Genomic DNA, 21,102 nt, shown 5'->3' on the forward strand with positions numbered 1-21,102 from the left:
GGTAGCCCCATTCACTACAACCCTTGTTCACACAGTACTCTGTGAACCTGGTTGTCCCACAGCTGGACAACTTGTCCAGAAAGGTGCTGTGAGGGACAGTATCAAAAGTATCACTAAAACCCACAAAACCTACATCCACCACCCATGGTATCAAATTAGTTAAACAAGGCTTTCTGGTTTTGAACCCAGGTCATTGGGACATTAAGTTATTGTTTTCTAGAACACGAATGAGCTCCTTGGTAGATATGGGTACTTCATGGTTGGAAATACTGGGGTGACAGTAGCTGATAAGATCATAAAGAGGAGCCTGACTGACATTTCAGACAGAAGAGACTGCTCAAACCATCTGAACTGGAAAGAATGTGTAGGTCTTGTAGTTGAAAACGTTGTCCATGTGATGAATTTCAGTAGAGGGAAACCATAAATGAGAAAAAGCAAGTTGTTACCTTCACTGCTGTTGTAACTGACTTGGTGGACAGCAACAAAACTTGCTTATGTTTCTGTGCAGAACAAATGAGTATTGGTTTCTCTTTCGCTTCTTAAGAAAGCTATGAGTAGCAGTGACAGACAGTTCTAGGCTGTATGATTGAAAAGGGTCACCAGAAAGATTATTTTATTACATGCTCTTATTTCTACAATATAAAAAGGAAAATACGTCATGGGCAGTTATAGCTCACATCTGACCATAATATGAAATTCTTATACAAGTTAAAATAAGTTGTAGGATAGTATTTTCCAGAACCTCTTTAGTGATGCAGAAGCCTTTGAGTGAAATGGAGTTTAAAGAAAAAAAGGGGAATGTTTTAAGGGAGATAAATTGGATATTAAAGTATAGTCTTTCACCTAATACAATAACATATAATCATTCAGTGGAATTTAAACACAATGGATCTAAGCTCAGATGAGAAAGTAACTATGGAACTGATTTGTGTAACAGTGGCACTGAGTGTCATGGAACATAAGTGGGACAAAATCTTGATGGGATTCAAAAATATTTACTTTTTCAAAGTATGAAAAAAAGAGCTGCAATAGCAGAATCAAACAACTCTCCAACTTTGGGAAGTAAATTAATCTCTAGGTGCTTAGAATTAAATAAATAAATTAATTAATTAATTAATATATAAAAACAAACAAGCAACAACAACAAAAAACACAATAAAACCAAAAAGCCTTAATCTGGATTCACAGGGTATGTTGTTTATATGAAAACAACATAATCTCAACTTTGAACACGTCTAGTGTAGCTGAAAAAATACATCTGTCTCTGATACAGTCCCATAACAGTATGACTGTTATTCTTTTCTGCTGCGTCCTGGTGATGTGATATGTGTGGAAAACGTTTTCACAATAGCTCACTTGGGGTTTTTATCTTACAGAAAACAGAAGTAATTGAAGAGGCTTTCCCTGGGTGAGTGTAATGTTGTTTTATTTGTGCAAGACTTACTGTATATGTGTGTTTTCTGCTTGTGCTCTTTCATTGAGTACTGCTAATAACTAATGTTCTTGTCTACATTAGTATGTTTATGGACACTCCTGAAGATGAGAGAACCAAACTGATCAGCTGCCTGGGCGCTTTTAGACAGTTCTGGAGCAGTCTTTCCCAGGTTAACATTTAATTTGTTGCTTATATGTACTTTATATACTTTTTTAATATGGTGAAACCTTCTCTAGTAGACACACACTTGAGCTATAAGGTCTGTGTCCAATAATTCAGAATATGGTTTCAGATATGGCACAGTAAAGAATATAGGATGACTTTGCAAAAAAAAAAGTATTAGTTTTGACATTTATAAGATTATATATTTGTTCAGCAGAGGTTGGTGTGCAATGGAAATAAAGATAAACAAATGCAAGTATAACACTAAAGAGATAGATAAAGAAAGCTAGTTTGTTACAGAATTTCTGGTAGAAGTGAAAAAGTAGGGGGGGGGGGGGAAAGCAAATGTATGTTTATGTTCAAAAATTACTTTCCAATAGTTTGATACCGCTAGGCACTCTTCTGTAATTGGAGACCCGGTTATCTTTGTTTTCACTGAATTTGATTATAACTTCAAAAAAGAAAGAATAATATAGAACAGTTCTATTTTATTCTATTCTGTGCTAACTTATATGTGAAAAACAAAGTTGACTGTAGAAATCAATGTTTTGACTAGGAGATGTTTCCAGTACTGGACAACTGGATAATTTTTGTTGGAGAACTGAACTTCTTCAAAATAAGATCAGAAGACTTGTAAGGAAAACTGTTGAAAAAATGGACAACTTCTACCATTTATACCGTTGTTCTTCTGTTATTCCTGGTTGGATACTATATGAATTTTACAGTTTGTTTCACTACTTGTAAATACATTCTTTCTCCCTTCTACTGCTTTTTCAGGAATCCCATGAACAGTGCGTCCAGTGGATTGTAAGATTCATTCATAGCCAACATAGCCCTAAAAGAATTTCTTTTCTTTATGACTGCTTAGCAATGGCAGTAGAAACTGGACTTTTGCCACCCAGGTAAGCTATGTCAGAATAAATTGATAAATAGGACACATGGAAGTTGTGATATGGGAGGGTATTTTAAGTTGACATTATAAAAATCATTGCTGAAAAGCATGTGCTTGTCGTCTGTCATTCTTTCTTGCATTGTCTCCTTCTGCTAGGATGGTTTGTGAATCTCTGATAAACTCCGATACACTTGAATGGGAAAGGACACAGTTGTGGGCATTAACATTTAAATTGATCCGGAAGATTATTGGAGGTGTAGACTATAAGGTATCGTCCTCCCTTTCCTTTCCTCCTGATAAGACACATTATTTCTGGCTTTGTTTTTATGATTTTATGTCAGAGACATCCAGTGTTTCAAAGCCTGCTTAGATTACGGAAGAAAAAAATGATTCCATGAGACCACTTTTAACGCTTTTTCATAGTTTAATAGATAATTCTGCACGGACAATGTAACTCTTCCTTTCTCTACCACACAGTCATCTTTCATCCCTCTCTCAGTTAAAAGTTAAGTAACTCTAATGCAGGTACAGAAATGGTGCACATGGAAAAGTAATACTATTAAGCATTAAGGCTGAAGTTACTGCATCTGCTCTGACTCCTGTTCACAGGAAAATGATCCTGCAGGCTGTGTCTTTGGCAGGGTGCAACTCTGACAGGAGTAGGAAACCATGTATCTCTTGCAGAGAACAATCTCACCAGCATTGGTGAGTGGATTAGAGCAAAAAACATACAACATTGAACTTTGGTCAGTTTGTACAAGTCATCACAGGGTGGGTGTCTCTGGATGCACATCAAGATTTCAAGGTATTTTCTCATCTAGGGTGTCCTAAGATTGAGAAGTTCCATATAGAGTTTAATGTGATTAGTGTTCACATTCTCAGTAGCATTCTGTCTTCTGACACTTAGCAACAAACAGCTAATCTGTCTGTCAAAATATTGCCTGACCATATTGATTACATGATCTTTCTGCCAGAAATGTCTGTGAAGGTTAATTTTATGTGCTTTCTTTTAGGGTGTGCGTGATCTGTTGAAAGTGATCCTAGAGAAAATCTTAACAATTCCAAACACTGTGAGCTCAGCTGTTGTACAGCAGCTTTTAGCAGCAAGAGAGGTACCTACCTGAATTTTCTGTCTTATCACTGTAGAGGAAGACAGACCTCATTCCTTTGTCATCTATGAATTTCTGATAGCTGGGGTGGCTCTGTTTGAGAGTTGGTACAGTTCAACTGCAGAGACTCATTCTTTATGCTCTAATTCTTTTCTGTAATTTTATTTTATACAGTAAACAAAGAGCTTTGGGGGGATATTGTAGATAAGCCCTAAAATCGCTAAAAGGAGAGTCAGGCCCAATGTTTGACTTGCCCATAAGATAAAGTGTGTGAGACTTGGGGATGTTGGTTGATGAGAGGCTCAGTATGACCAAATTGTATCCTGGGCTGCATCAAAAGAAGGGACCAGCAGGTCAAGGGAGATGATTGTGTTCCTCTGCTCCACTCTCAAGAGACCCCACCTGGAGTACTGCATCCAGCTCTGGGGCTCCCAGTATAAGAAGGACATGAACGTGTTGGAGCAGGTCCAGAAGAGGGCTACAAAGATGATCAGAGGGCTGGAGCACCTCTCCTCTGAAGACAGGCTGAGAGAACTGGGGTTGTTCAGCCTGGAGAAGAGAGGGCTCTGGGGACACCTTTTAGCAGCCTTACAGTACCTAAAGGAGGTCTACAAAAAAGCTAGAGAGGGCATTTTTACAAGAGCATGTAGTGATATGACAAGGGGTGATGGCTTTAAACTGAAAGAGGGTAGATTTAGATAAGATATATGAAAAAAATTCTTCACCATGAGGGTGGTGAGGCACTGGAACAGGCTGCCCAGAGAAGCTGTGGATGCCCCATCCCTGGAAGTGTTCAAGGCCAGATTGGATGGGGCTCTGAGCAACTTGGTCTAGTGGAAGATGTCCCTGCCCATGGCGGAGGGGTTGGAATTAGATGATCTTTACGGTCCCTTCCAACCCAAACCATTCTGTGATTTTCATGGGCTGCCTCAGACTAGTAGACAGATGATACCTTTGTTTACCATATCCAAAGTCCTTTACACTAATGTATGTTTTTATTTATAGGTGGTAGCCTACATTTTGGAAAGAAATGCATGTTTGCTACCTGCCTACTTTGCAGTTACAGAAATCAGAAAACTATATCCTGAAGGAAAACTTCCCCATTGGGTAATGATGGAATACCAAATCGTGTAATATGGAGTATTGTTCCATGCAAAACAAAATGATTTTTTTTTAAAGTTTGTGCTTTCTCTGTGGCTTCAAGATAAGAAAAATGGCTTTAAATAGCTGACCAGTGTGTTCTTTTTGTTTAAATTCAGTTGTACAAAACAATTTGGGGCTCTGGTGCAATGAAAGTGGTCATTGTTTCCAACAAGAATATAATGTTGATTCAGTTTTTAATTTTATATTCTGTTAAAATAAGTAGGTGTTGGGAAAAGGATAAAATCTTGACTCCTTTAAATTAATAGGAAAACTCTTCCTGACTTTTGAGCCAATATTTAATCCAGGCTGTACTAATCTGGGTGCCTTGTCTTTGTGGAATTGTTATCCAGAGACAAACAGATTTGTTATGAACAGAAATTCTAAAGCTTGTCTTAAGTCATCTGTTACTATATGGTGTGCACTGAAATAATACAGTACACATAAGAGAAACAGTTACTATATAAACTCTCTTTCAAGTGCAAACTGGGAAGTGCTTCCTACCCTTTCTTATTAAGGTCACATTTTTGGTTTTGTAGTTTGAGGTTCTGGATGATTTTTCTGACTTGTTGAAATTTGAAGGAAGCTAGTTATTTTAGTAGATTCCTGTGTATTTTATTGAAATGTATAAACTGTTTTTAAGTCTTAAATATTGCTTGTTGGTATGTCACTTAAACCTTTAACTGATCTTTTTTCTCCTCAGTTACTAGGTAATTTGGTATCGGATTTTGTGGATACTTTCAGACCTACAGCAAGAATAAATTCTATTTGTGGTAAGAGAATGATTTCATGGATGACTTAAAAATAAATTAATTTATGTAGAACTTTTTTATGTATTAGAGTGTTTTGGGCCATGTGTTAATCTAAGCTGATAGTGGAAATGTATTACTGTTACAAGGCCATATAGTTTCTAACTACAGTAGACATTAAGAAAATCTATGCTCGAAGATTTTGAGTTAATACAGATTCACTGGCATGTTAGTCACAGGGTATTTTCTGACTTATTTCCATTGCAGCTTTTGTAGCTGCTCAGCCTTATCCCCATTGTTGTAGGCTTCTGTGTGAACATTTCCTAGCTCAGATGAATACTGCCACTCCTCTTCTGTGAAGGAAAAACTCACTGTTGCTTATTGCTAGAAACCTGAAAACTAAAATATGGCTGTATTAATTGTGATGCTTGCTGCATTTTTTCTTGAAAAAGATAAAAATATCTTCTGTTTACTTTGAGAATTAAGTAGCTTAATAACAGCTGCTTTATATCTTTGATCTGAGCATGGTTTATTGCAACTGTGCTTCCTCAGTGCGGAGGTTAAGAATGTAAATTCATCTGTAATGCTCCAAACCATTTTGTGTTTCAGAAACATGTAGTTATTCTTCTGTCGAAAGTGTGATATAGGTTTTATCCATGTGACTTGCAGGGATCACACACAAATTTCTACAAGTTTGGATGTGTAAATTATCTGTATAGATATGTTTGCAGGGAACAAAGAAATATTTATTTACTGCTTGTTTTATCTGCTAGTAATATGGCCAGTCTAGACAATAGAAGTCATGGAATTTGAACTCACAGTGAGATTTAGGTCAAAGTTGAGGCACCTAAATTTAGATACTGATACACAGGTGCACTAGGAGCTCAGTTCAGATACCTGTGTTTAAGCAACTGAAATAAATCTCGTTTGTCTAATCTGTGCTGACTAACAAGTCTAAATTTACCCTACAAAAAACTTTTCACCTGTGATCAGCTGAATCACATTGGCCTACACTGATTAAATTGACTAGATCCCCATTGACTGTTACTGGAGTACAGATGCTTGTATTTGACTAGTTCAATGAACAGAATCCTGCCTATGGTTTTCTTGCAGGATGAATGAAGGAAAATGGAAAGACTAGATTATATACTTAGATTAGTAATACCATTTTCTTTGTGGAAAGGGTCATTGTACCAAAATCAAATCCCTGGGTCAAGGAGTAGCAATGGAATAGTCTTCTGGTATCCTGAAAGGTTAGTTACTTTTAGATTAATATTTGCAAATATTTTTATTTTCCATGTACCCAGTCTGAACATATGGGGATTTTACTCCTTAGATATTTTATTAGTTGAAGGTTAGTTAGAAAAATAATATGATCCTGAAGCAATCCTGTGGTAAAAAGCTTTAGAGAGTGGAAATTTAAGGAGAGCATGAAAGTGGCTAAGGCCAGTTTTTGCATCAGAATGTTTAAACGATAGGCCAGGTTCACCCTTTTAGAATTTATGATGTTTCATTGCATGTAGGTCGCTGTAGTCTTCTTCCTGTGGTAAATAACTCAGGTGCCATGTGTAACTCATGGAAGCTGGATCCTACAACCCTTCGTTTTCCTTTGAAAGGTCTCTTACCATATGATAAGGTATGCCTTATTAAGCTTCTTAAACATGTTATATTCAATGAATACAAATCTTTTATATAATTGGGGGAGGAAATTCAACTGTGAATAGCCTATTATTCCAGCTAGGCTGACACTGAAGACCTAGATGTTTTCACTTTATTATATATTTCAATGTTTTCAAGCTATATGCAGAGGACCTTTAAAGTAGTGTGTGGTATAACTGCTGCCAAGGATGTTGAAGAATAGGAGATGTTTAATGTGCTTTGTAGGTGTGTGCATGTGAAGAAGCAAGTGAGAGTAGAGAATTGATTGGAAAGTTAGTTTAGCACTGGAGAGATGGAAGAGAATGGGAAAGTAATTTCTTCTTCTGTGTGCTCATTGTTGTTCCATAGGAAAGGTGTTACAATTCAAACTTAAATATAGGTTAAATTATTTAAACTTAAAACTCAGAGTGTGAAATAGTGATCCTGCTGAAAGAATTTAAGAACTCTAAAAGATCAGGACAAAAATTCACATTGCCCAGCAGTCCCATTTTCCTATTCTAGATTTCCGAGGAAGGATATAAAGATATTATATCTAATGGCAAATGTAGTGTTCACACTCGACAGCCATTTACATTTTGGGTGTTTCCTGAGGCAGATTTAGTTTCTAAATATTCACTAAACCTTCCTCTTTCAAATATCTGTTTAGTCTCCTCTTGAGCCTATGTAAACTTTTAGCATCCTCAACATCCCTTTGATAAGGACTTCCACATTTCAATCTCATGTGTGAGGAATCAGCTGCTTCTGTTTGTTTTGAATGTAAATTCAGATAATGTTTTTCTTTAAAGTGCTTCAGCTGTTAGAAGATACAGCGAGCGTTTGTTCCGTATCTGCTTTCTTCATACTGCTTATGATTTTTATGCATCTTGGTCATGTGCTTCATCAGTCATCTTACCTGGCTTCCCCTGAATTCTTGATGGTCTTCCGGTATTTTAAGGCTGTTTCAAAAACTGTGCGATCCTTTTATTTGATAAAGAATGTTCTTCTACTCAGTTCCCATGAAATCTGCCACTTCTGAAGAACCGTGATTATTTCCTCCTTTCTTTTGGGCATCAGAGAGCAAAAAGATTTGCCAGATAATATGTATCGACATAAATTAAGTATTCATTCTTACATTAACTTAATTAAAGATAAAGTCAGTATTAAGCGTAATCTCGAGGCAATATATGTTTGTATGTGATTACTCTTTTTTTTTTTTTTTTTTTTAAGGATCTGTTTGAGCCACAGACTGCTTTGTTGAGATACGTTCTGGAACAACCGTATTCAAGGGATATGGTCTGCAATATGCTAGGTCTGAATAAGCAGGTACTGTACTGTGCTGTGACATGTGATTTAATTCTGCATAGAATCTGCACTATTCTTTTTCTCTTTTCTTTGCTATAGCTAACTAAGCAAAACAGTTAAGGTCCAAAGAGTGGTGATTTTTTTTTTTTATGAGATCATATTAGGTTAATTGGACACTGTTGTTCCTATCATTTGTATATTGCTTTACGAATGTTAAATTGAAAAGTAGAGATTTAAAATATGATTTTTTTTTTGCATTGCTTTTTTTTCCTATAAGGCCAGCCTCAAGTACACCTTTGACAGACAGTAAGAGACTGCTAGCTCAAACAATAAAAGTGGTTATTGTTCATGTTATTAGTTTTTAAAGTACTGTTGTTCTTTGTTATATTGACATGTTATAGTAGTAGAATAGTGAAAAGCTGGGGTTTGTTTTGTTACATTTTTTCTTTTTATACGTTAGGTTGGGAGGGCTTAGTCTGACTTGGGGATCCTTGAGGCTGGCCTCATAGTCACTGTTTTGTCTTTTCTTTTTTTCTTCCTTTATTTTTGTTCTGTCCTGTCTTGTCCTGCCCATCCTCCAATGCTCTAGACCTTGAACATTGCTCAGGTATGTTCACAACCTTACTGTTGTATTGTGACTAACGATACGCTGGCCGCTTTGTAGCCACTGATTCCAGGTAGAGAATATATGTACAGTCAGGGCTTGAAATTGGCAGGACCATGACTCAAGGGCAAATTCTCACTACAGACCTCCAGAGATATGAGAGGTGTAGCATAACGCTGACAGTCAGTGGTCCTTTTATCCTAAAATTTTGGTTGTAATGGACTGCTATCATTTCCCTTACCAGTCATAAGAACTTTTACTTTGTCTGCTGGAATTTTCAGATGAGGAGAGATTCTTAGTTCAAAATTTCTTTCCTTATGCAGGTGAAAAAACATCTGCTGCACTTGATTGTAAAATTATAAAGCTGTAAATACATCATTGTCAAAAATAAAAAAAACCCAAAAAAACAGCAGCTTTACTAGTGGAATTTTCTTATCATTAGGAAGCCTCTGTAAAAAAACTTCCAAACAGACAATTATAATATTCTCCAAGCTAGGTAAAAGAAAGGTGGTGCAGGATGCCATGTGAAAAGCAGTTCCTTAAAATTTGATTACTTGTTTAAATAAATAAACAGTCACCTAAGCAAATTAATCAAGTGGACTTCTGCTTGAAATTTGAAATTATGGGTATAAATTTAGTTGATCTCTTGCTACAATAATCAATTCCACACCTACTTTAAAAAACATTGCTTAAGATTTATAAAATAGCGTTGCTGTTTGCAATACTATAGTGAAGGTTGTGTCAGTGTTTCCATTTAAGAAACTTTTTTCAGATTTGTAACTGGACTATAAAATTTACATGATCCTGAAACCTTGTGTACATTTCCCACTGTAAATGAAATACACCAGTGCTTTTTCTGGATTGAGACAAGATTACTGAATGCGCAGATTCCTACATCTTGGCAAACAGTACTCTCTATTGTATATGACAGTCCTGTATTTGAGACTTAAGGCAGCTGAAGTGTTAAACCTTTGGGAAAGAGCTGCTAGGTTTATTGTTGAAATGAGTAGTATTTGTATTCTGTGTCTACTTCTGTGTCTACATTCAGTTAACGAATTCCCCTATGCATCTTGTAGCTGGTAAATAATACAAGATATAGACAAAAAATACATATTGAACCCATTTTATTCTTCTAACTATGAGTGGTCTGTGCCTTCAGATCAAAAAACACTGATGGTAAAAATGCTAGTTTTGGACTACTTTAATGTCCTCTAAAAGTAATCAAAGAAAATTTAAATGAAGTGATGAAATATGTTGAAATATACTTCTTAAAATTTGTTTGCTAGTATAGGAATTCCCACACAAAGTTTCAACCTGATGTGAATTTTAATGGCCAAGGAACAAATTTGAAGAACGTAGCTTATAAAGGAAATGCTGACAGAACATGAACTATAGCTGTATGACTGCAGTTACACCAGCATAAAGATGTTTGGGCTGTTGAAAACTTGTGAGTTAGGAATATAAATATAGAGTAGGGTGGTGTAGTGTTATAGAACAGGAAATAATGTTCCATTTAAACATTAATATACTCTGTTTAAAACTGTGGAAAACATAAAAAATTTACTTGCTTTTAGGTACAAATTAACTTCATGTTATAGTTGAATTTGTTAATATAGCCGTGTGACAAAAAATGGTAGCATGATTTTCAGAAGTTAGGTAACTGTATCAATGCTTTCAGTAAAATGACTGATAATTTTGAATTGTCAGTATAATAGAAGACACTTAGAAATGCAAATAGTGCTAAATTTGTTTCAAAATAAATACAGAAACACCTTAAAGCAATGATCATTATTTATTTATGATCATTAATTATTTATATGAAGCTGCTTGTATGCCCTGTCAACTATTAACACAGATCCAGTTGCAGGATTGGAGCCTTCATTTGAATCTTTTGACATCACAAACTAGGTATGGTTCAGCCATATTTATCCCAGTTCTCAAATATTCTTGAAGAGGGGCAGTGAAACGTTCTGGTTCAATCTTAACCAAGCAGATCTGTGTTAGGAAATGGCTCACTCAAACCATCTTTGAGTTGTGTAAAAAAAGAAGTACAAATCCAACTGTCCTGTTAACCTTGCAGAGTGAAAAATGAAGGTAAAATTTGGTATGTTTATAGATTCATGTGTTCCTTTCAGGATTTGAAGTTTTGTTGTGGGTTGAGGTTTTCTAATACCTTGATCAAGTATATGGTGTTGAGTCTAGATGTAGTAATATGGACTTCAAAATGTTCCTTCTGTCAGAGTCTGAGGATTTTTATTTTTTGCTATGGTGTACTTCTGTGTGGAATAGTTACATTCTCTTGTATACCTGTTGGAACTGGTCTATAAGAAGTAGATATTTGAATTGTGTTTTATCATGTGTGTTATAATGGTTTATGGTTGGACTTGGTGATCTTAAGGGTCTTCTCCAACCAAAATGATTCTGTGATTCTATGTCAATTTATATTCTGCTGTTAGCTATGGTGATACTCCCAGTACTTCATTATCTTTTGAATAATTTGTTGAGGTATGTAGCAATCTGCTTTTTGGAAAATGATGAACAGTTGATTCTTAAGATTGAGCTTTAGTTATGTCTAGGACGTGAAATCATTTTGAACCTTTTGGTTTGTATCTTTACCTTCTCTATATGTGCAGACTTAATATGGCATGTTTACTTGCATAATTTAGTCTGGGTGGTATTGCAGTCCTCTAAACAATGAAAAACTGTGTTAAACTTTGATTTCTCTGTGTTGGGAGATGTTTGAAAGAGGAGGTCATTTTCAGGTGTCTTGTTTCTATAATGTAAACAATTTTAATTAACAGCTATTGTATTAATGCTTTTGCTCTTTACACAGTGTATTTAACTGGTCACTTTTTAAACCAGCAGTGGTGATCTGCAGCTTTGAGTAGGAAATTACCTATACCATACTCTGTTCAAGTGAATATGTAGATGTATTCTATTCTAGCTACAAAGCAGGGTAATCTGTTTGGGCAAGATGATGTTTATTTCATGTCTGTCCATGAACTGTGTAAGCAGATTCATTAAGTGAAAGGAATGACATAATGCAATAATAAAAAATTCACTTTCCTTTCCCTTGTATTTTTAAAATATTCTAGCTTTATGCTTGGAACTTGCTATCCAATATTCTTAGTATTAACATGGCAAAGTAATTAATGGGTATGATTATTTTTTATATATTTTTGATTGTAAGAGTGTGTGTTGAGAACACTTGGGTGCAACTTCGCTGTTAAAACTTTAGTTTTTAAAGAGGAAAACTTGTGAGTTCCCACCAAACTTGGTAGAAATAGTCAGGTGCAATATAAACAATAAACTTTAAGGTTTTGTGTCTGGGGAGTGTACAGCTTTTGGAAAAAGGAGGTGAGAGGAGGCCCAGAGTTCTGTCTTATGTTAACTAGTTCAGGCATTTAGCTTACACATTTGGAATTGGACTTTAGGAGGTGCCATTTACTCCTGCATACATCTTAGGCTCTGTGGTTTGGTCTTCAGTTTCTTAAGTGTAGATATTTATTAAATATTTTTGAGCTAAATGTTGTTTACTTAAAATATTAAAAAACTATAATAGCTTCCAGCTAGTCATACTGACTTCTTAAAATATTTTTCTTTCAGGGAACACTTAAGTACCCATCCCGCTCTCCAATCCACCAAAACCACCCAACCAACTGAAAAAACCAAACCAAAACAACAAACAAACAAAACTAACAACAGCAAAACCAAAACAACAAACTAACCAACCAAAAAAACCACCACACCCCACCCCCCCACCGCAAACCCAGTGGATGCTTTAATCCGCTGAAAAAAGTAGCGCTAGTCCATCAGAGGGCTGATCTCAAGAGAAATTTTAGTATCAAGTTATCAAGGGAGCGCTTTTCCCCTTCCTTATTTCTTTATGATTTAATAATGTTTTCAACAAAATTATGTATTTGTCAATTTGTAAGATATAATTTTCAGGGCAAAATGGTGAATATATATCACCAAATTACAATAATTTGAATAATGTTCTCTTTAGGAAAAAAAACATAGTGTTTTTTAATGCTATATTTTTCCATATATTATCCCAAACTTTTTTGTTGTTGTTTTGTGTAAGCCATGCCAAAACATGAATTCCTGCTTATTTGTGAGGAGAATCAGTTCTCACCAATATTTTTATTCATCTCAGTGTATACCGAGATGTTCTTTCAGTTTGAGTAACTGATAAAACAAGGCCCCAATCCTGCAAATTCTTGTGCAGCTTAGTATTTTGAGTGCTTCAAAACTATAGAAAAAAAATTATGCAAGAATATGTATTCGCTGAAAATACAGAAAAAAAAATCCCAGAAAATTAAATTAATTAAGATAGAATGTGAATTATTGCTATATTTCTCATTTAAATTTGTTCTTAAAGCAATAAAAGCATGATTTTCAGAATAAAAGAGTTAATTCTCTTTTTTATTTTCTGGCTCCTAGACTTTTCGAATCTTAGAATTATTCAGAACAATGAAAATTCCTACTGGAAATTCTGGCTTTCTTTTTAACAGTAATATTTTCCTGTTGTATTCTTTGAATATCTTCGTTCTAAATTTATGTAGCCTGACATGATTAGGCTTTTGGACATTAACCCAGTGCTTAGCACACTATTAAATTTCAAGCCCTGTACGTAGTAGTTTTGCATGCTGGATTATAAACTAGTCTGTAGTGTTGTCTGTTGCACCCTGCTCTGCTTCATAATTAGTTGCTTTGGGAGGGGGAAAAAACCACAAATGAAAACCAAAGTATTCTCAACTGGTGATGTTATTACTGCTCTGTGTAAACCTGTAACGTGGTTAATCCATGATAATAGCATTGCGTCCTGGAGGAAGAGGTGAAACTGTGATTGATGCTTTCTGGTTTAGTGAGAGGTTTGTGTTAAGCATGCTTCAAGAAAGCACAGCTAGATTTGTAGTTTTTTGCAGTTTTGAGCTGGCGAAGAGCATGCAACAGGGGATGCTGTTCACTGTATTTTGTCAACTTTTCCCGTTCTTGCATTTTATTTTGAATTGAAGAGAATCTCTTTTTTCATGGAAAAGGCTACCATCGATGAAGGTAGAACAAGCATCTCCTTTCAGCATCTCTCTTTCCTTTTATTATTTCTTTATTAATTAAAAGGGGTTTTTTAGGCTGCCTGACTAGTAAGCCGAAGAACTAATCTAAGGCATCCCTCAAATGTTTTTTTGAGTATTTGGGTGAATTTTGAAAACAATTTTTTGCATACAACTTTTTGCCTCTAGAAAGGGATACTGCATTTTCATTATTAGTGTTCAAGCAGCTCGGTTCCTTTTCTTTTGTATCATTGAAGTAATACTGTTTTCTTTAAGGCTGCATTATGTTACAGGCATGAGGTGTAAAGAATAAACAAGTAACTAAATAAATAAATGTGACCATTCCTGAATAGAGATTGTAAAGAAACAAACAGGGGTTTGATTATTTTAGAATATTTCTGAAGTGCTAGCACTGTCTGAAATAAGTTAAATTCGACACAGCTTTTTGTCCTTAGTGCTTGGTACCAGTATAACTATACAAGTGCAGGGTAATAAAAGGTGTTTGCACTAAAGAACTTGCGATATGCGACATTATACTTGATGATCTTAAATTGAAGATTAATAATCTGAGTTCCAAACCACTGGTTAATGGGTCTGCTTTACATACATCTGTACTAACAAATGCATCTGAGTATATAACGCATTCCTTACTTGACCATTATTAAAAGTCATCAGGGAAGGTGTGTATTGTAAATCATTTCTGTGTTTGCCTGGCTCACTGCAGAGATTGTGGTGGTCTAAACTGAATGTCTAAAGAACTCATTGCTATGGTATGCAGTTTCTGTTCTATTCACGATATGTAGAACATAAGTTATTTGTATCAGATTAATTTTCAAGTCTCTTTGATCTTGTCTTGCACCAGGTGGTGCTGTGTCAGTAGGACAGCACCTAATTATAGCGATATTAACCATATTTTAATTCTGCTGCTAATTGTAGGTGAGCCCAGAATGAGAGTGAAAAATAGCTATTATGAATAGTCATTAAACACCTGTATCATATATTGGGCTATTTCCTCTGGATTTGGCGATATAATTGATATATCTTTTTCGTTATGGTGATCCCTACCTTTGAAATGTATTTTAAAGGAGAAAAAAGGGAAGATGAGAAAAGACAAACCCACAGACAAACCCAAACCCAAGCAAACAAACCAACCCACACAAACAAAAGAACCCTCACCAGCTGGTTGAAGGAATGGACTTCTTTTTCCATGAATGCAAGATCAGAGAAAGAGCATTCTGCATTAATTTATTAAAAATAACAAACTAAAACACCAGATGTTAGTTGTGCATTGATGGTCTGTGTTTTGGAACTGAGTAGGGAATTATGTAATGTGTGAAAAAACGTAAAAATCATCGAGACCTGTAACATAGTGCAGCTTTAATACCCTGGCTTATCCTTAACTTAAGTTCAGACTTCATTTCATGCTTCCCAGCCTTCTGTCAAAATACTGTACTGTAACTACAACTGTACAAGTTGTGAAGTTAATGGCAAGGCTTTTGGAATACTGTATCTGATCTCTGCCTTACAGCACAAGCAGCGCTGCCCTGTGCTGGAGGACCAGCTGGTGGATCTTGTGGTGTATGCCATGGAACGGTCTGAGACTGAAGAGAAGTTTGATGATGGTGGAACCAGTCAGCTTCTGTGGCAGCATCTCTCCAGCCAGCTCATTTTCTTTGTGCTCTTTCAGTTTGCAAGTTTTCCTCATATGGTCCTGTCACTCCATCAAAAGGTAAATTGTTTGTATCACTCGCAGTCGGTAAGAGAGATTTTACAAAAAAGAGATTGTAAAAAAGGTCACTCATCCATGCAAGAAGTGCCTTGTACGTAACAATTAAATTTTTTATCATTTGCTCTGTAAAAGTAAGTCAAATTCTCAAGTTACATCGCTGTGATCTAGGTCTGTTTCCAGTGTATTCAGTTACATTTGGATTCAAAATGTGCTAGTATATGTGCTAGAATAAGGAGATAAGCTGGCATGATTCAGAAGATCTGAGCACTCTGCTGTTGCGTCCAGTTTACAACCAAGCTTCAAATAAAGCAGACTCCCTGTTCAGTTTGTGAGTTAAAGAAACATCCATGTAAATGGATGCAAAAGCTTATAGTTTGTTGTTCTGGTTCAGAGATTTTACTTTATAGGTAGGGCTGATACAAAACCTCTGGCCTGCTATGGCAATACTGTATTTGGCTACAAGCTGATGTTTTAAGTCCAATATTTAGGAGTTGCCGATTTTTCAAAACGGTAATCCTCAAGACCTAAATACGTTTTAAATTTTGTCATTACCTTTTGTGACCCTCCCAGTGTTTGTGTCTGTGTTACAACTAATGCACCCATTTGCCATCTTTCTGAAAACAGAATCACAGAATGGTTTGGGTTGGAAGGGACCTCTGGAGATACCTAGTCCAACCCACCCGCTAAAGCAGGTTCACCAGAGCAGATCGCACAGGAATGTGTCCAGATGGATTTTGAATGTCTCCAGAGAAGGAGACTCCACAGCCTCTCTGGGCAGCCTGTTCCAGTGCTCTGGCACCCTCAAAGTATGGAAGCTTCTTCTCCTGTTCAGATGGAACATGATGTACATTTCTGCCTCAGCCCTGCCATAAAATTGCCAGTAATCTCTGCTGGAACTGTTTTAGTCTGCCCTTCTGCTTTTATAGGAATCTTTGCAGTGATTTTTCTTCAGCATACAGTATTTGTCTGTTATTGAGTGTTTTTGCAGTTGGCAGGCCGTGGTCTCATTAAAGGAAGAGACCATCTGATGTGGGTGCTTCTCCAGTTCATCTCTGGCAGCATACAGAAGAATGCACTGGCTGACTTCCTCCCAGTTATGAAGCTTTTTGATCTCCTATATCCTGAGAAAGAAGTAAGTCTTTTCTCTGAAATTAAAAGTTCTATTTTTAATTCAACCTGAGACCTTCTTATATTAGTATCAGTCTTAAGTCACTGTTACAGCAGTGTGCTCCATAGTTGGAGAGAGATGTATCATAATTAAATTTTTTTTTCAGGATTTCCTTGATATGTTTTTCTAGTAACCACATTTGTGCCACGATTTTAGGGGCAAAAAAGACTTCTGTTAACCCATGTCTTCCTTCACTTTGGTTTGACTAGGGTTTTGAGGAGTTTGTTAAAGCACTGAGGATACTATTAAGGAATAATGTGGAATTTTACACTGGGAGATGCTTTTGGGTGTGAAGAACTGAACAAGGCACTTTAAATTTGTTTTTTATTAATGGTTACTTAAAATTCATTGGGCAGTAGTAAATCAAATCCTAGTCATGCTTTGTACATTCCTCTAGAATGAAGGTTCCCGAGGAAGAGGGAGTTAGGGGAAGTTCTTAAGCTTCCATTATGACAGTGTTGTCAGCATGAAGTCCTGATTAATTGCTGTTATCATACTACCTTCCATTTTGGGTCAGTAGATATGTTAACACAAGTGTGTGGTGTACCAAACTGATATGTAGCAATTTTACCCCCTCTTAAGTTATTTTTGATCCACAGAAATTCTTCAGTACAGTTTGTTTCACAAGCTCGCGATTGCTTTTGTCAGCACAAAATATGGGAAGGGGCACAAGACTGTTTATCCATGATGATGGGATCTGGGTTACACTAGTTTGAAGGTGTTTGTGCGACTAGGGCATTTCTGAGGATACAGTTTCACAAGCAGTTTAAAATTATCTACGGCTATTGCTGTAAAGAGAATGTCTTTTTCTCCCCTTGATTTTGTGTTGCTGCTGTCTCACTTGTGCTTTTGGTGGTGCTTGTGCAGTGGTAACTGTACCGAAGGGAAAAAATGCAGATGTTGGCAAAAGGAGAGAGCCAAAGTGCCTTTTCCAGTAGCTATAGTATATCTGAGTCTGTAGCCAAAACCTGAGTTTTGAAACATATCTGTTCCTTTTCGTAGAAAGTATATTAATCTGTAAGTATAATGGTGATGCGAGACAAGTTAGGTTTTTCAGAAAATTTTGTGAACTATTATGGAAGCACGTGCCATAACTGATTTCTAAATAATGGGTGTGAGGCTGAGAAGAAAAGTGTATGCTTTGTAACTATATAAGTCTTGAATTTGTATCTTCTGAACATGAGCTTCAATTTGCTGAGGTCTTAAGAGTATTTGTTTTGAGTTTTTCTCAGGATATTTTCTGAGGTCCAGGTTTCTTCCAGACCTCTTGATTTAAAATTGCATTCACAGATGACAGTAGAATCTGTTCTTTAAAAAAGTTGCTTATGGTGCTACAAGTCAGAAAAATAAAAGCTTGACCTTGAGAATGCTGGCTAAGTTGGTTTTCTGTACATTAATACATGCAACATGTCACATTCATGTGTTCTTTCCTTAGTGTATTCCTGTACCTGATATTAACAAACCCCAGTCAACTCATGCTTTTGCAATGACCTGTATTTGGATTCATCTGAATCGGAAGGCCCATAGTGACAACTCCAAGTTACAGATTCCCATTCCTCATTCTCTTAAACTTCACCATGAGTGAGTTTTGGGGGTTTTGTTATGTTTTGATTTGTTTCTAGACATAATGAAACAGGAAGCTCCAAGTCTGTATTCAGAATGTATTGTGTGACAGGATGCAGTATAAGGGTTATCACAGTAATGAAGGAGGAGTAAGAACGAGCTCCAAGTCAAAATATGCTGTTATCATACAGCTAACAAATAATATATTACATCTAAGATTAATAAATCTTTTTTTACCAATGGAGAATCTGAAGGCAAATTGACTAACTTTTTAAATCATGCTGTGGTTTGGAATGTGTGAATAAGCAGTAAATTGAGTTTTGTCCGGAGAGGTGGCTTTTAAAGTGTATTATTCTCCTGAGATGTTTCTCTGATAGAGGAAAATCATAACACAGTGAAACTATGGCATAACATGTAGTCTTTTTGATGTTCTGATGTTTTGTTTTGTTTTGTTTTTTCCGTACTATTTTACAATGGATTTTTGGCTGGGGTTATTGTGTCTGTAACCTTGGAATGCTTGTTTCCTTCTACTTGATGTTTAATTTCTTTGTCACGCAGGTTTTTGCAACAGAGTTTAAGAAACAAAAGCTTACAGATGAATGACTATAAGATTGCCTTGTTGTGCAATGCTTATTCAACCAATTCGGAGTGTTTCACTTTGCCAATGGGTGTACTAGTAGAGACTATTTATGGAAATGGCAACATGGGGATCTCTCTTCCAGGCACTAATTGCATGGCATCAGGGTCTATTACCCCTTTGCCAATGAACCTCTTGGACTCACTCACAGTTCATGCCAAAATGAGGTACAGTATGCAGCTAACTTTTGTATTTAACCTGTAAATCTCTGTGTAACTAATTGTCATCAGGGAAGTTTTTCTGTGTCTGGAGATGTAATGCACAGAACTGTTGATTTACTTAATAAATTTCTTAACTTCCAAGTCCTTGTTTTTGATTGAAAAATACTTTCTCTCCTTTTTTCTCAGTCTGATTCATAGCATAGCTACAAGGGTAATTAAGTTGGCTCATGCAAAATCTAGTGTGGCCTTGGCTCCTGCTCTTGTGGAAACCTATAGTCGCCTGTTGGTTTATATGGAAATAGAGTCCTTGGGCATCAAAGGCTTTATCAGTAAGAAAACAATTTTTCCCCCCTTTCTTTTGTTCAGTAGCATTTGCTTTTAATGGCAATCGAAGACCATAGTAAAAATGAATATCTAATGATGCAGCATGTTGAATACATGTATAAATTATTTTAATATAAAAGAAATTGTAATAGTTATCCTAATGCTGCTGTAAATCTCAGATGAGTGTGCTGCTGTCCCTCTATGCCATCATTTGTTTTGTCACGACCTTCCTGGTTATGCTGCTTGGTGCAAAAATATACTTAATGGAAAATCATAAGCAAAGTTAGTTAATTAGATGCAAATTATATTTAATGGTATTCGTTACAATACTTTGCATGTCTGCTATATATGTTCATTCAAAACACTGAGCTCTACACATTTACAGCATCTTCAGACAGCACTTGCACACATGCTCTTTAGAGGTAATACAATTTTCAAATCAAATATCTGACTTGCAGCTAAACATAACCATCTATCAGCAGTGGTGCCTGTAGTTGTATTTTGAAGTGTAACTACTTGGAAAACTTACATTACAAACTCTTTTTTCATAAGGTCAGCTCCTGCCAACAGTGTTCAAATCTCATGCATGGGGAATTCTGCACACTCTGCTAGAAATGTTTAGCTATCGGATGCATCACATTCAGCCTCATTACAGAGTCCAGCTGCTCAGCAATCTTCATTCCTTGGCCGCTGTGCCACAGACTAATCAGAACCAGCTTCATCTGTGGTGAGTATTTAGCCATAATCTCAGATTCCTCCTTCATCATGTGCTGAAAGCTGTGCTAGAGCTGTGTTTTAAAAGGAACGTGAGTATGTCCCAGTCTTAGTTCTGTGGCTAAGTTGTGTTGTGGTATCTCAGCAGGTCGTGTTTCAGAAATAGAGTAAGATGTTAGCAGTAGTACCCTGCATAGTTGCTTGAGGCAGCCCCTTGCACAGGCATGGCAGCAATGTCACAGGCCAAAATACAGCAAAGTGCACCAGAACCGTAGTGTTAGGAAGTGTAATTCTTGAGCAAATCAGATCAGCAAAATAATCTGATTCATCCTGCAGCTGTAAAGGAGTTGATGTAAAGCTATGGTGGCTGTATGTTAACCTGAGTGGAGGAAAAAGTTCCACTTCCATTGTATGGTGTGTGCCAGTGTAAAACAGTGGCTAATTTGTATACGAGAAAAAGCTGGAAAAGCTGGTTAAAGAACCTCTAGAGCTGATAGACAACTAATTCTGAGGAACAGCTTTGAGTTTAACTTACTGTTAAAAAAATTAAAGGATATATGAGATTCAGTTTGTATGTAGAACATGGCATTTGTTATAGAAAAGTCGGGGGAAAGAGTGTCCGTTCACTCCTAGAGTAGAATACTTGTTGTGAGTAAGTATGTGACGGAGACAGAACAAACTTGTTATTATCAGTTCATATCAAGGAAGTCTAATTACACAG

General features: G+C 36.3%; 1 protein-coding gene across 2 annotated transcripts in view; it reads left to right on the forward strand.

The window, feature by feature from the left end:
* The window catches only part of MED23 (mediator complex subunit 23), a 39,694-nt gene that overhangs the window by 2,292 nt on the left and 16,300 nt on the right, over positions 1–21,102 (forward strand). Inside the window, exons 2-17 of one of the 2 annotated variants that reach the window (XM_065833938.2) lie at positions 1,377–1,408; positions 1,517–1,604; positions 2,375–2,499; positions 2,646–2,757; positions 3,503–3,601; positions 4,604–4,705; positions 5,442–5,511; positions 7,011–7,123; positions 8,353–8,448; positions 9,017–9,034; positions 15,614–15,814; positions 16,803–16,946; positions 18,418–18,563; positions 19,104–19,349; positions 19,530–19,672; positions 20,220–20,394. In XM_065833938.2, coding sequence (XP_065690010.2) covers positions 1,377–1,408; positions 1,517–1,604; positions 2,375–2,499; positions 2,646–2,757; positions 3,503–3,601; positions 4,604–4,705; positions 5,442–5,511; positions 7,011–7,123; positions 8,353–8,448; positions 9,017–9,034; positions 15,614–15,814; positions 16,803–16,946; positions 18,418–18,563; positions 19,104–19,349; positions 19,530–19,672; positions 20,220–20,394 — 1,910 coding nt within the window. The remainder of the gene's footprint in view (positions 1–1,376; positions 1,409–1,516; positions 1,605–2,374; positions 2,500–2,645; positions 2,758–3,502; positions 3,602–4,603; positions 4,706–5,441; positions 5,512–7,010; positions 7,124–8,352; positions 8,449–9,016; positions 9,035–15,613; positions 15,815–16,802; positions 16,947–18,417; positions 18,564–19,103; positions 19,350–19,529; positions 19,673–20,219; positions 20,395–21,102) is intronic. The other variant, XM_065833937.2, reaches the window with a different exon arrangement.

Source organism: Patagioenas fasciata, chromosome 3 (genome assembly GCF_037038585.1).
Source record: "Patagioenas fasciata isolate bPatFas1 chromosome 3, bPatFas1.hap1, whole genome shotgun sequence".
NCBI lineage: Eukaryota > Metazoa > Chordata > Aves > Columbiformes > Columbidae > Patagioenas > Patagioenas fasciata.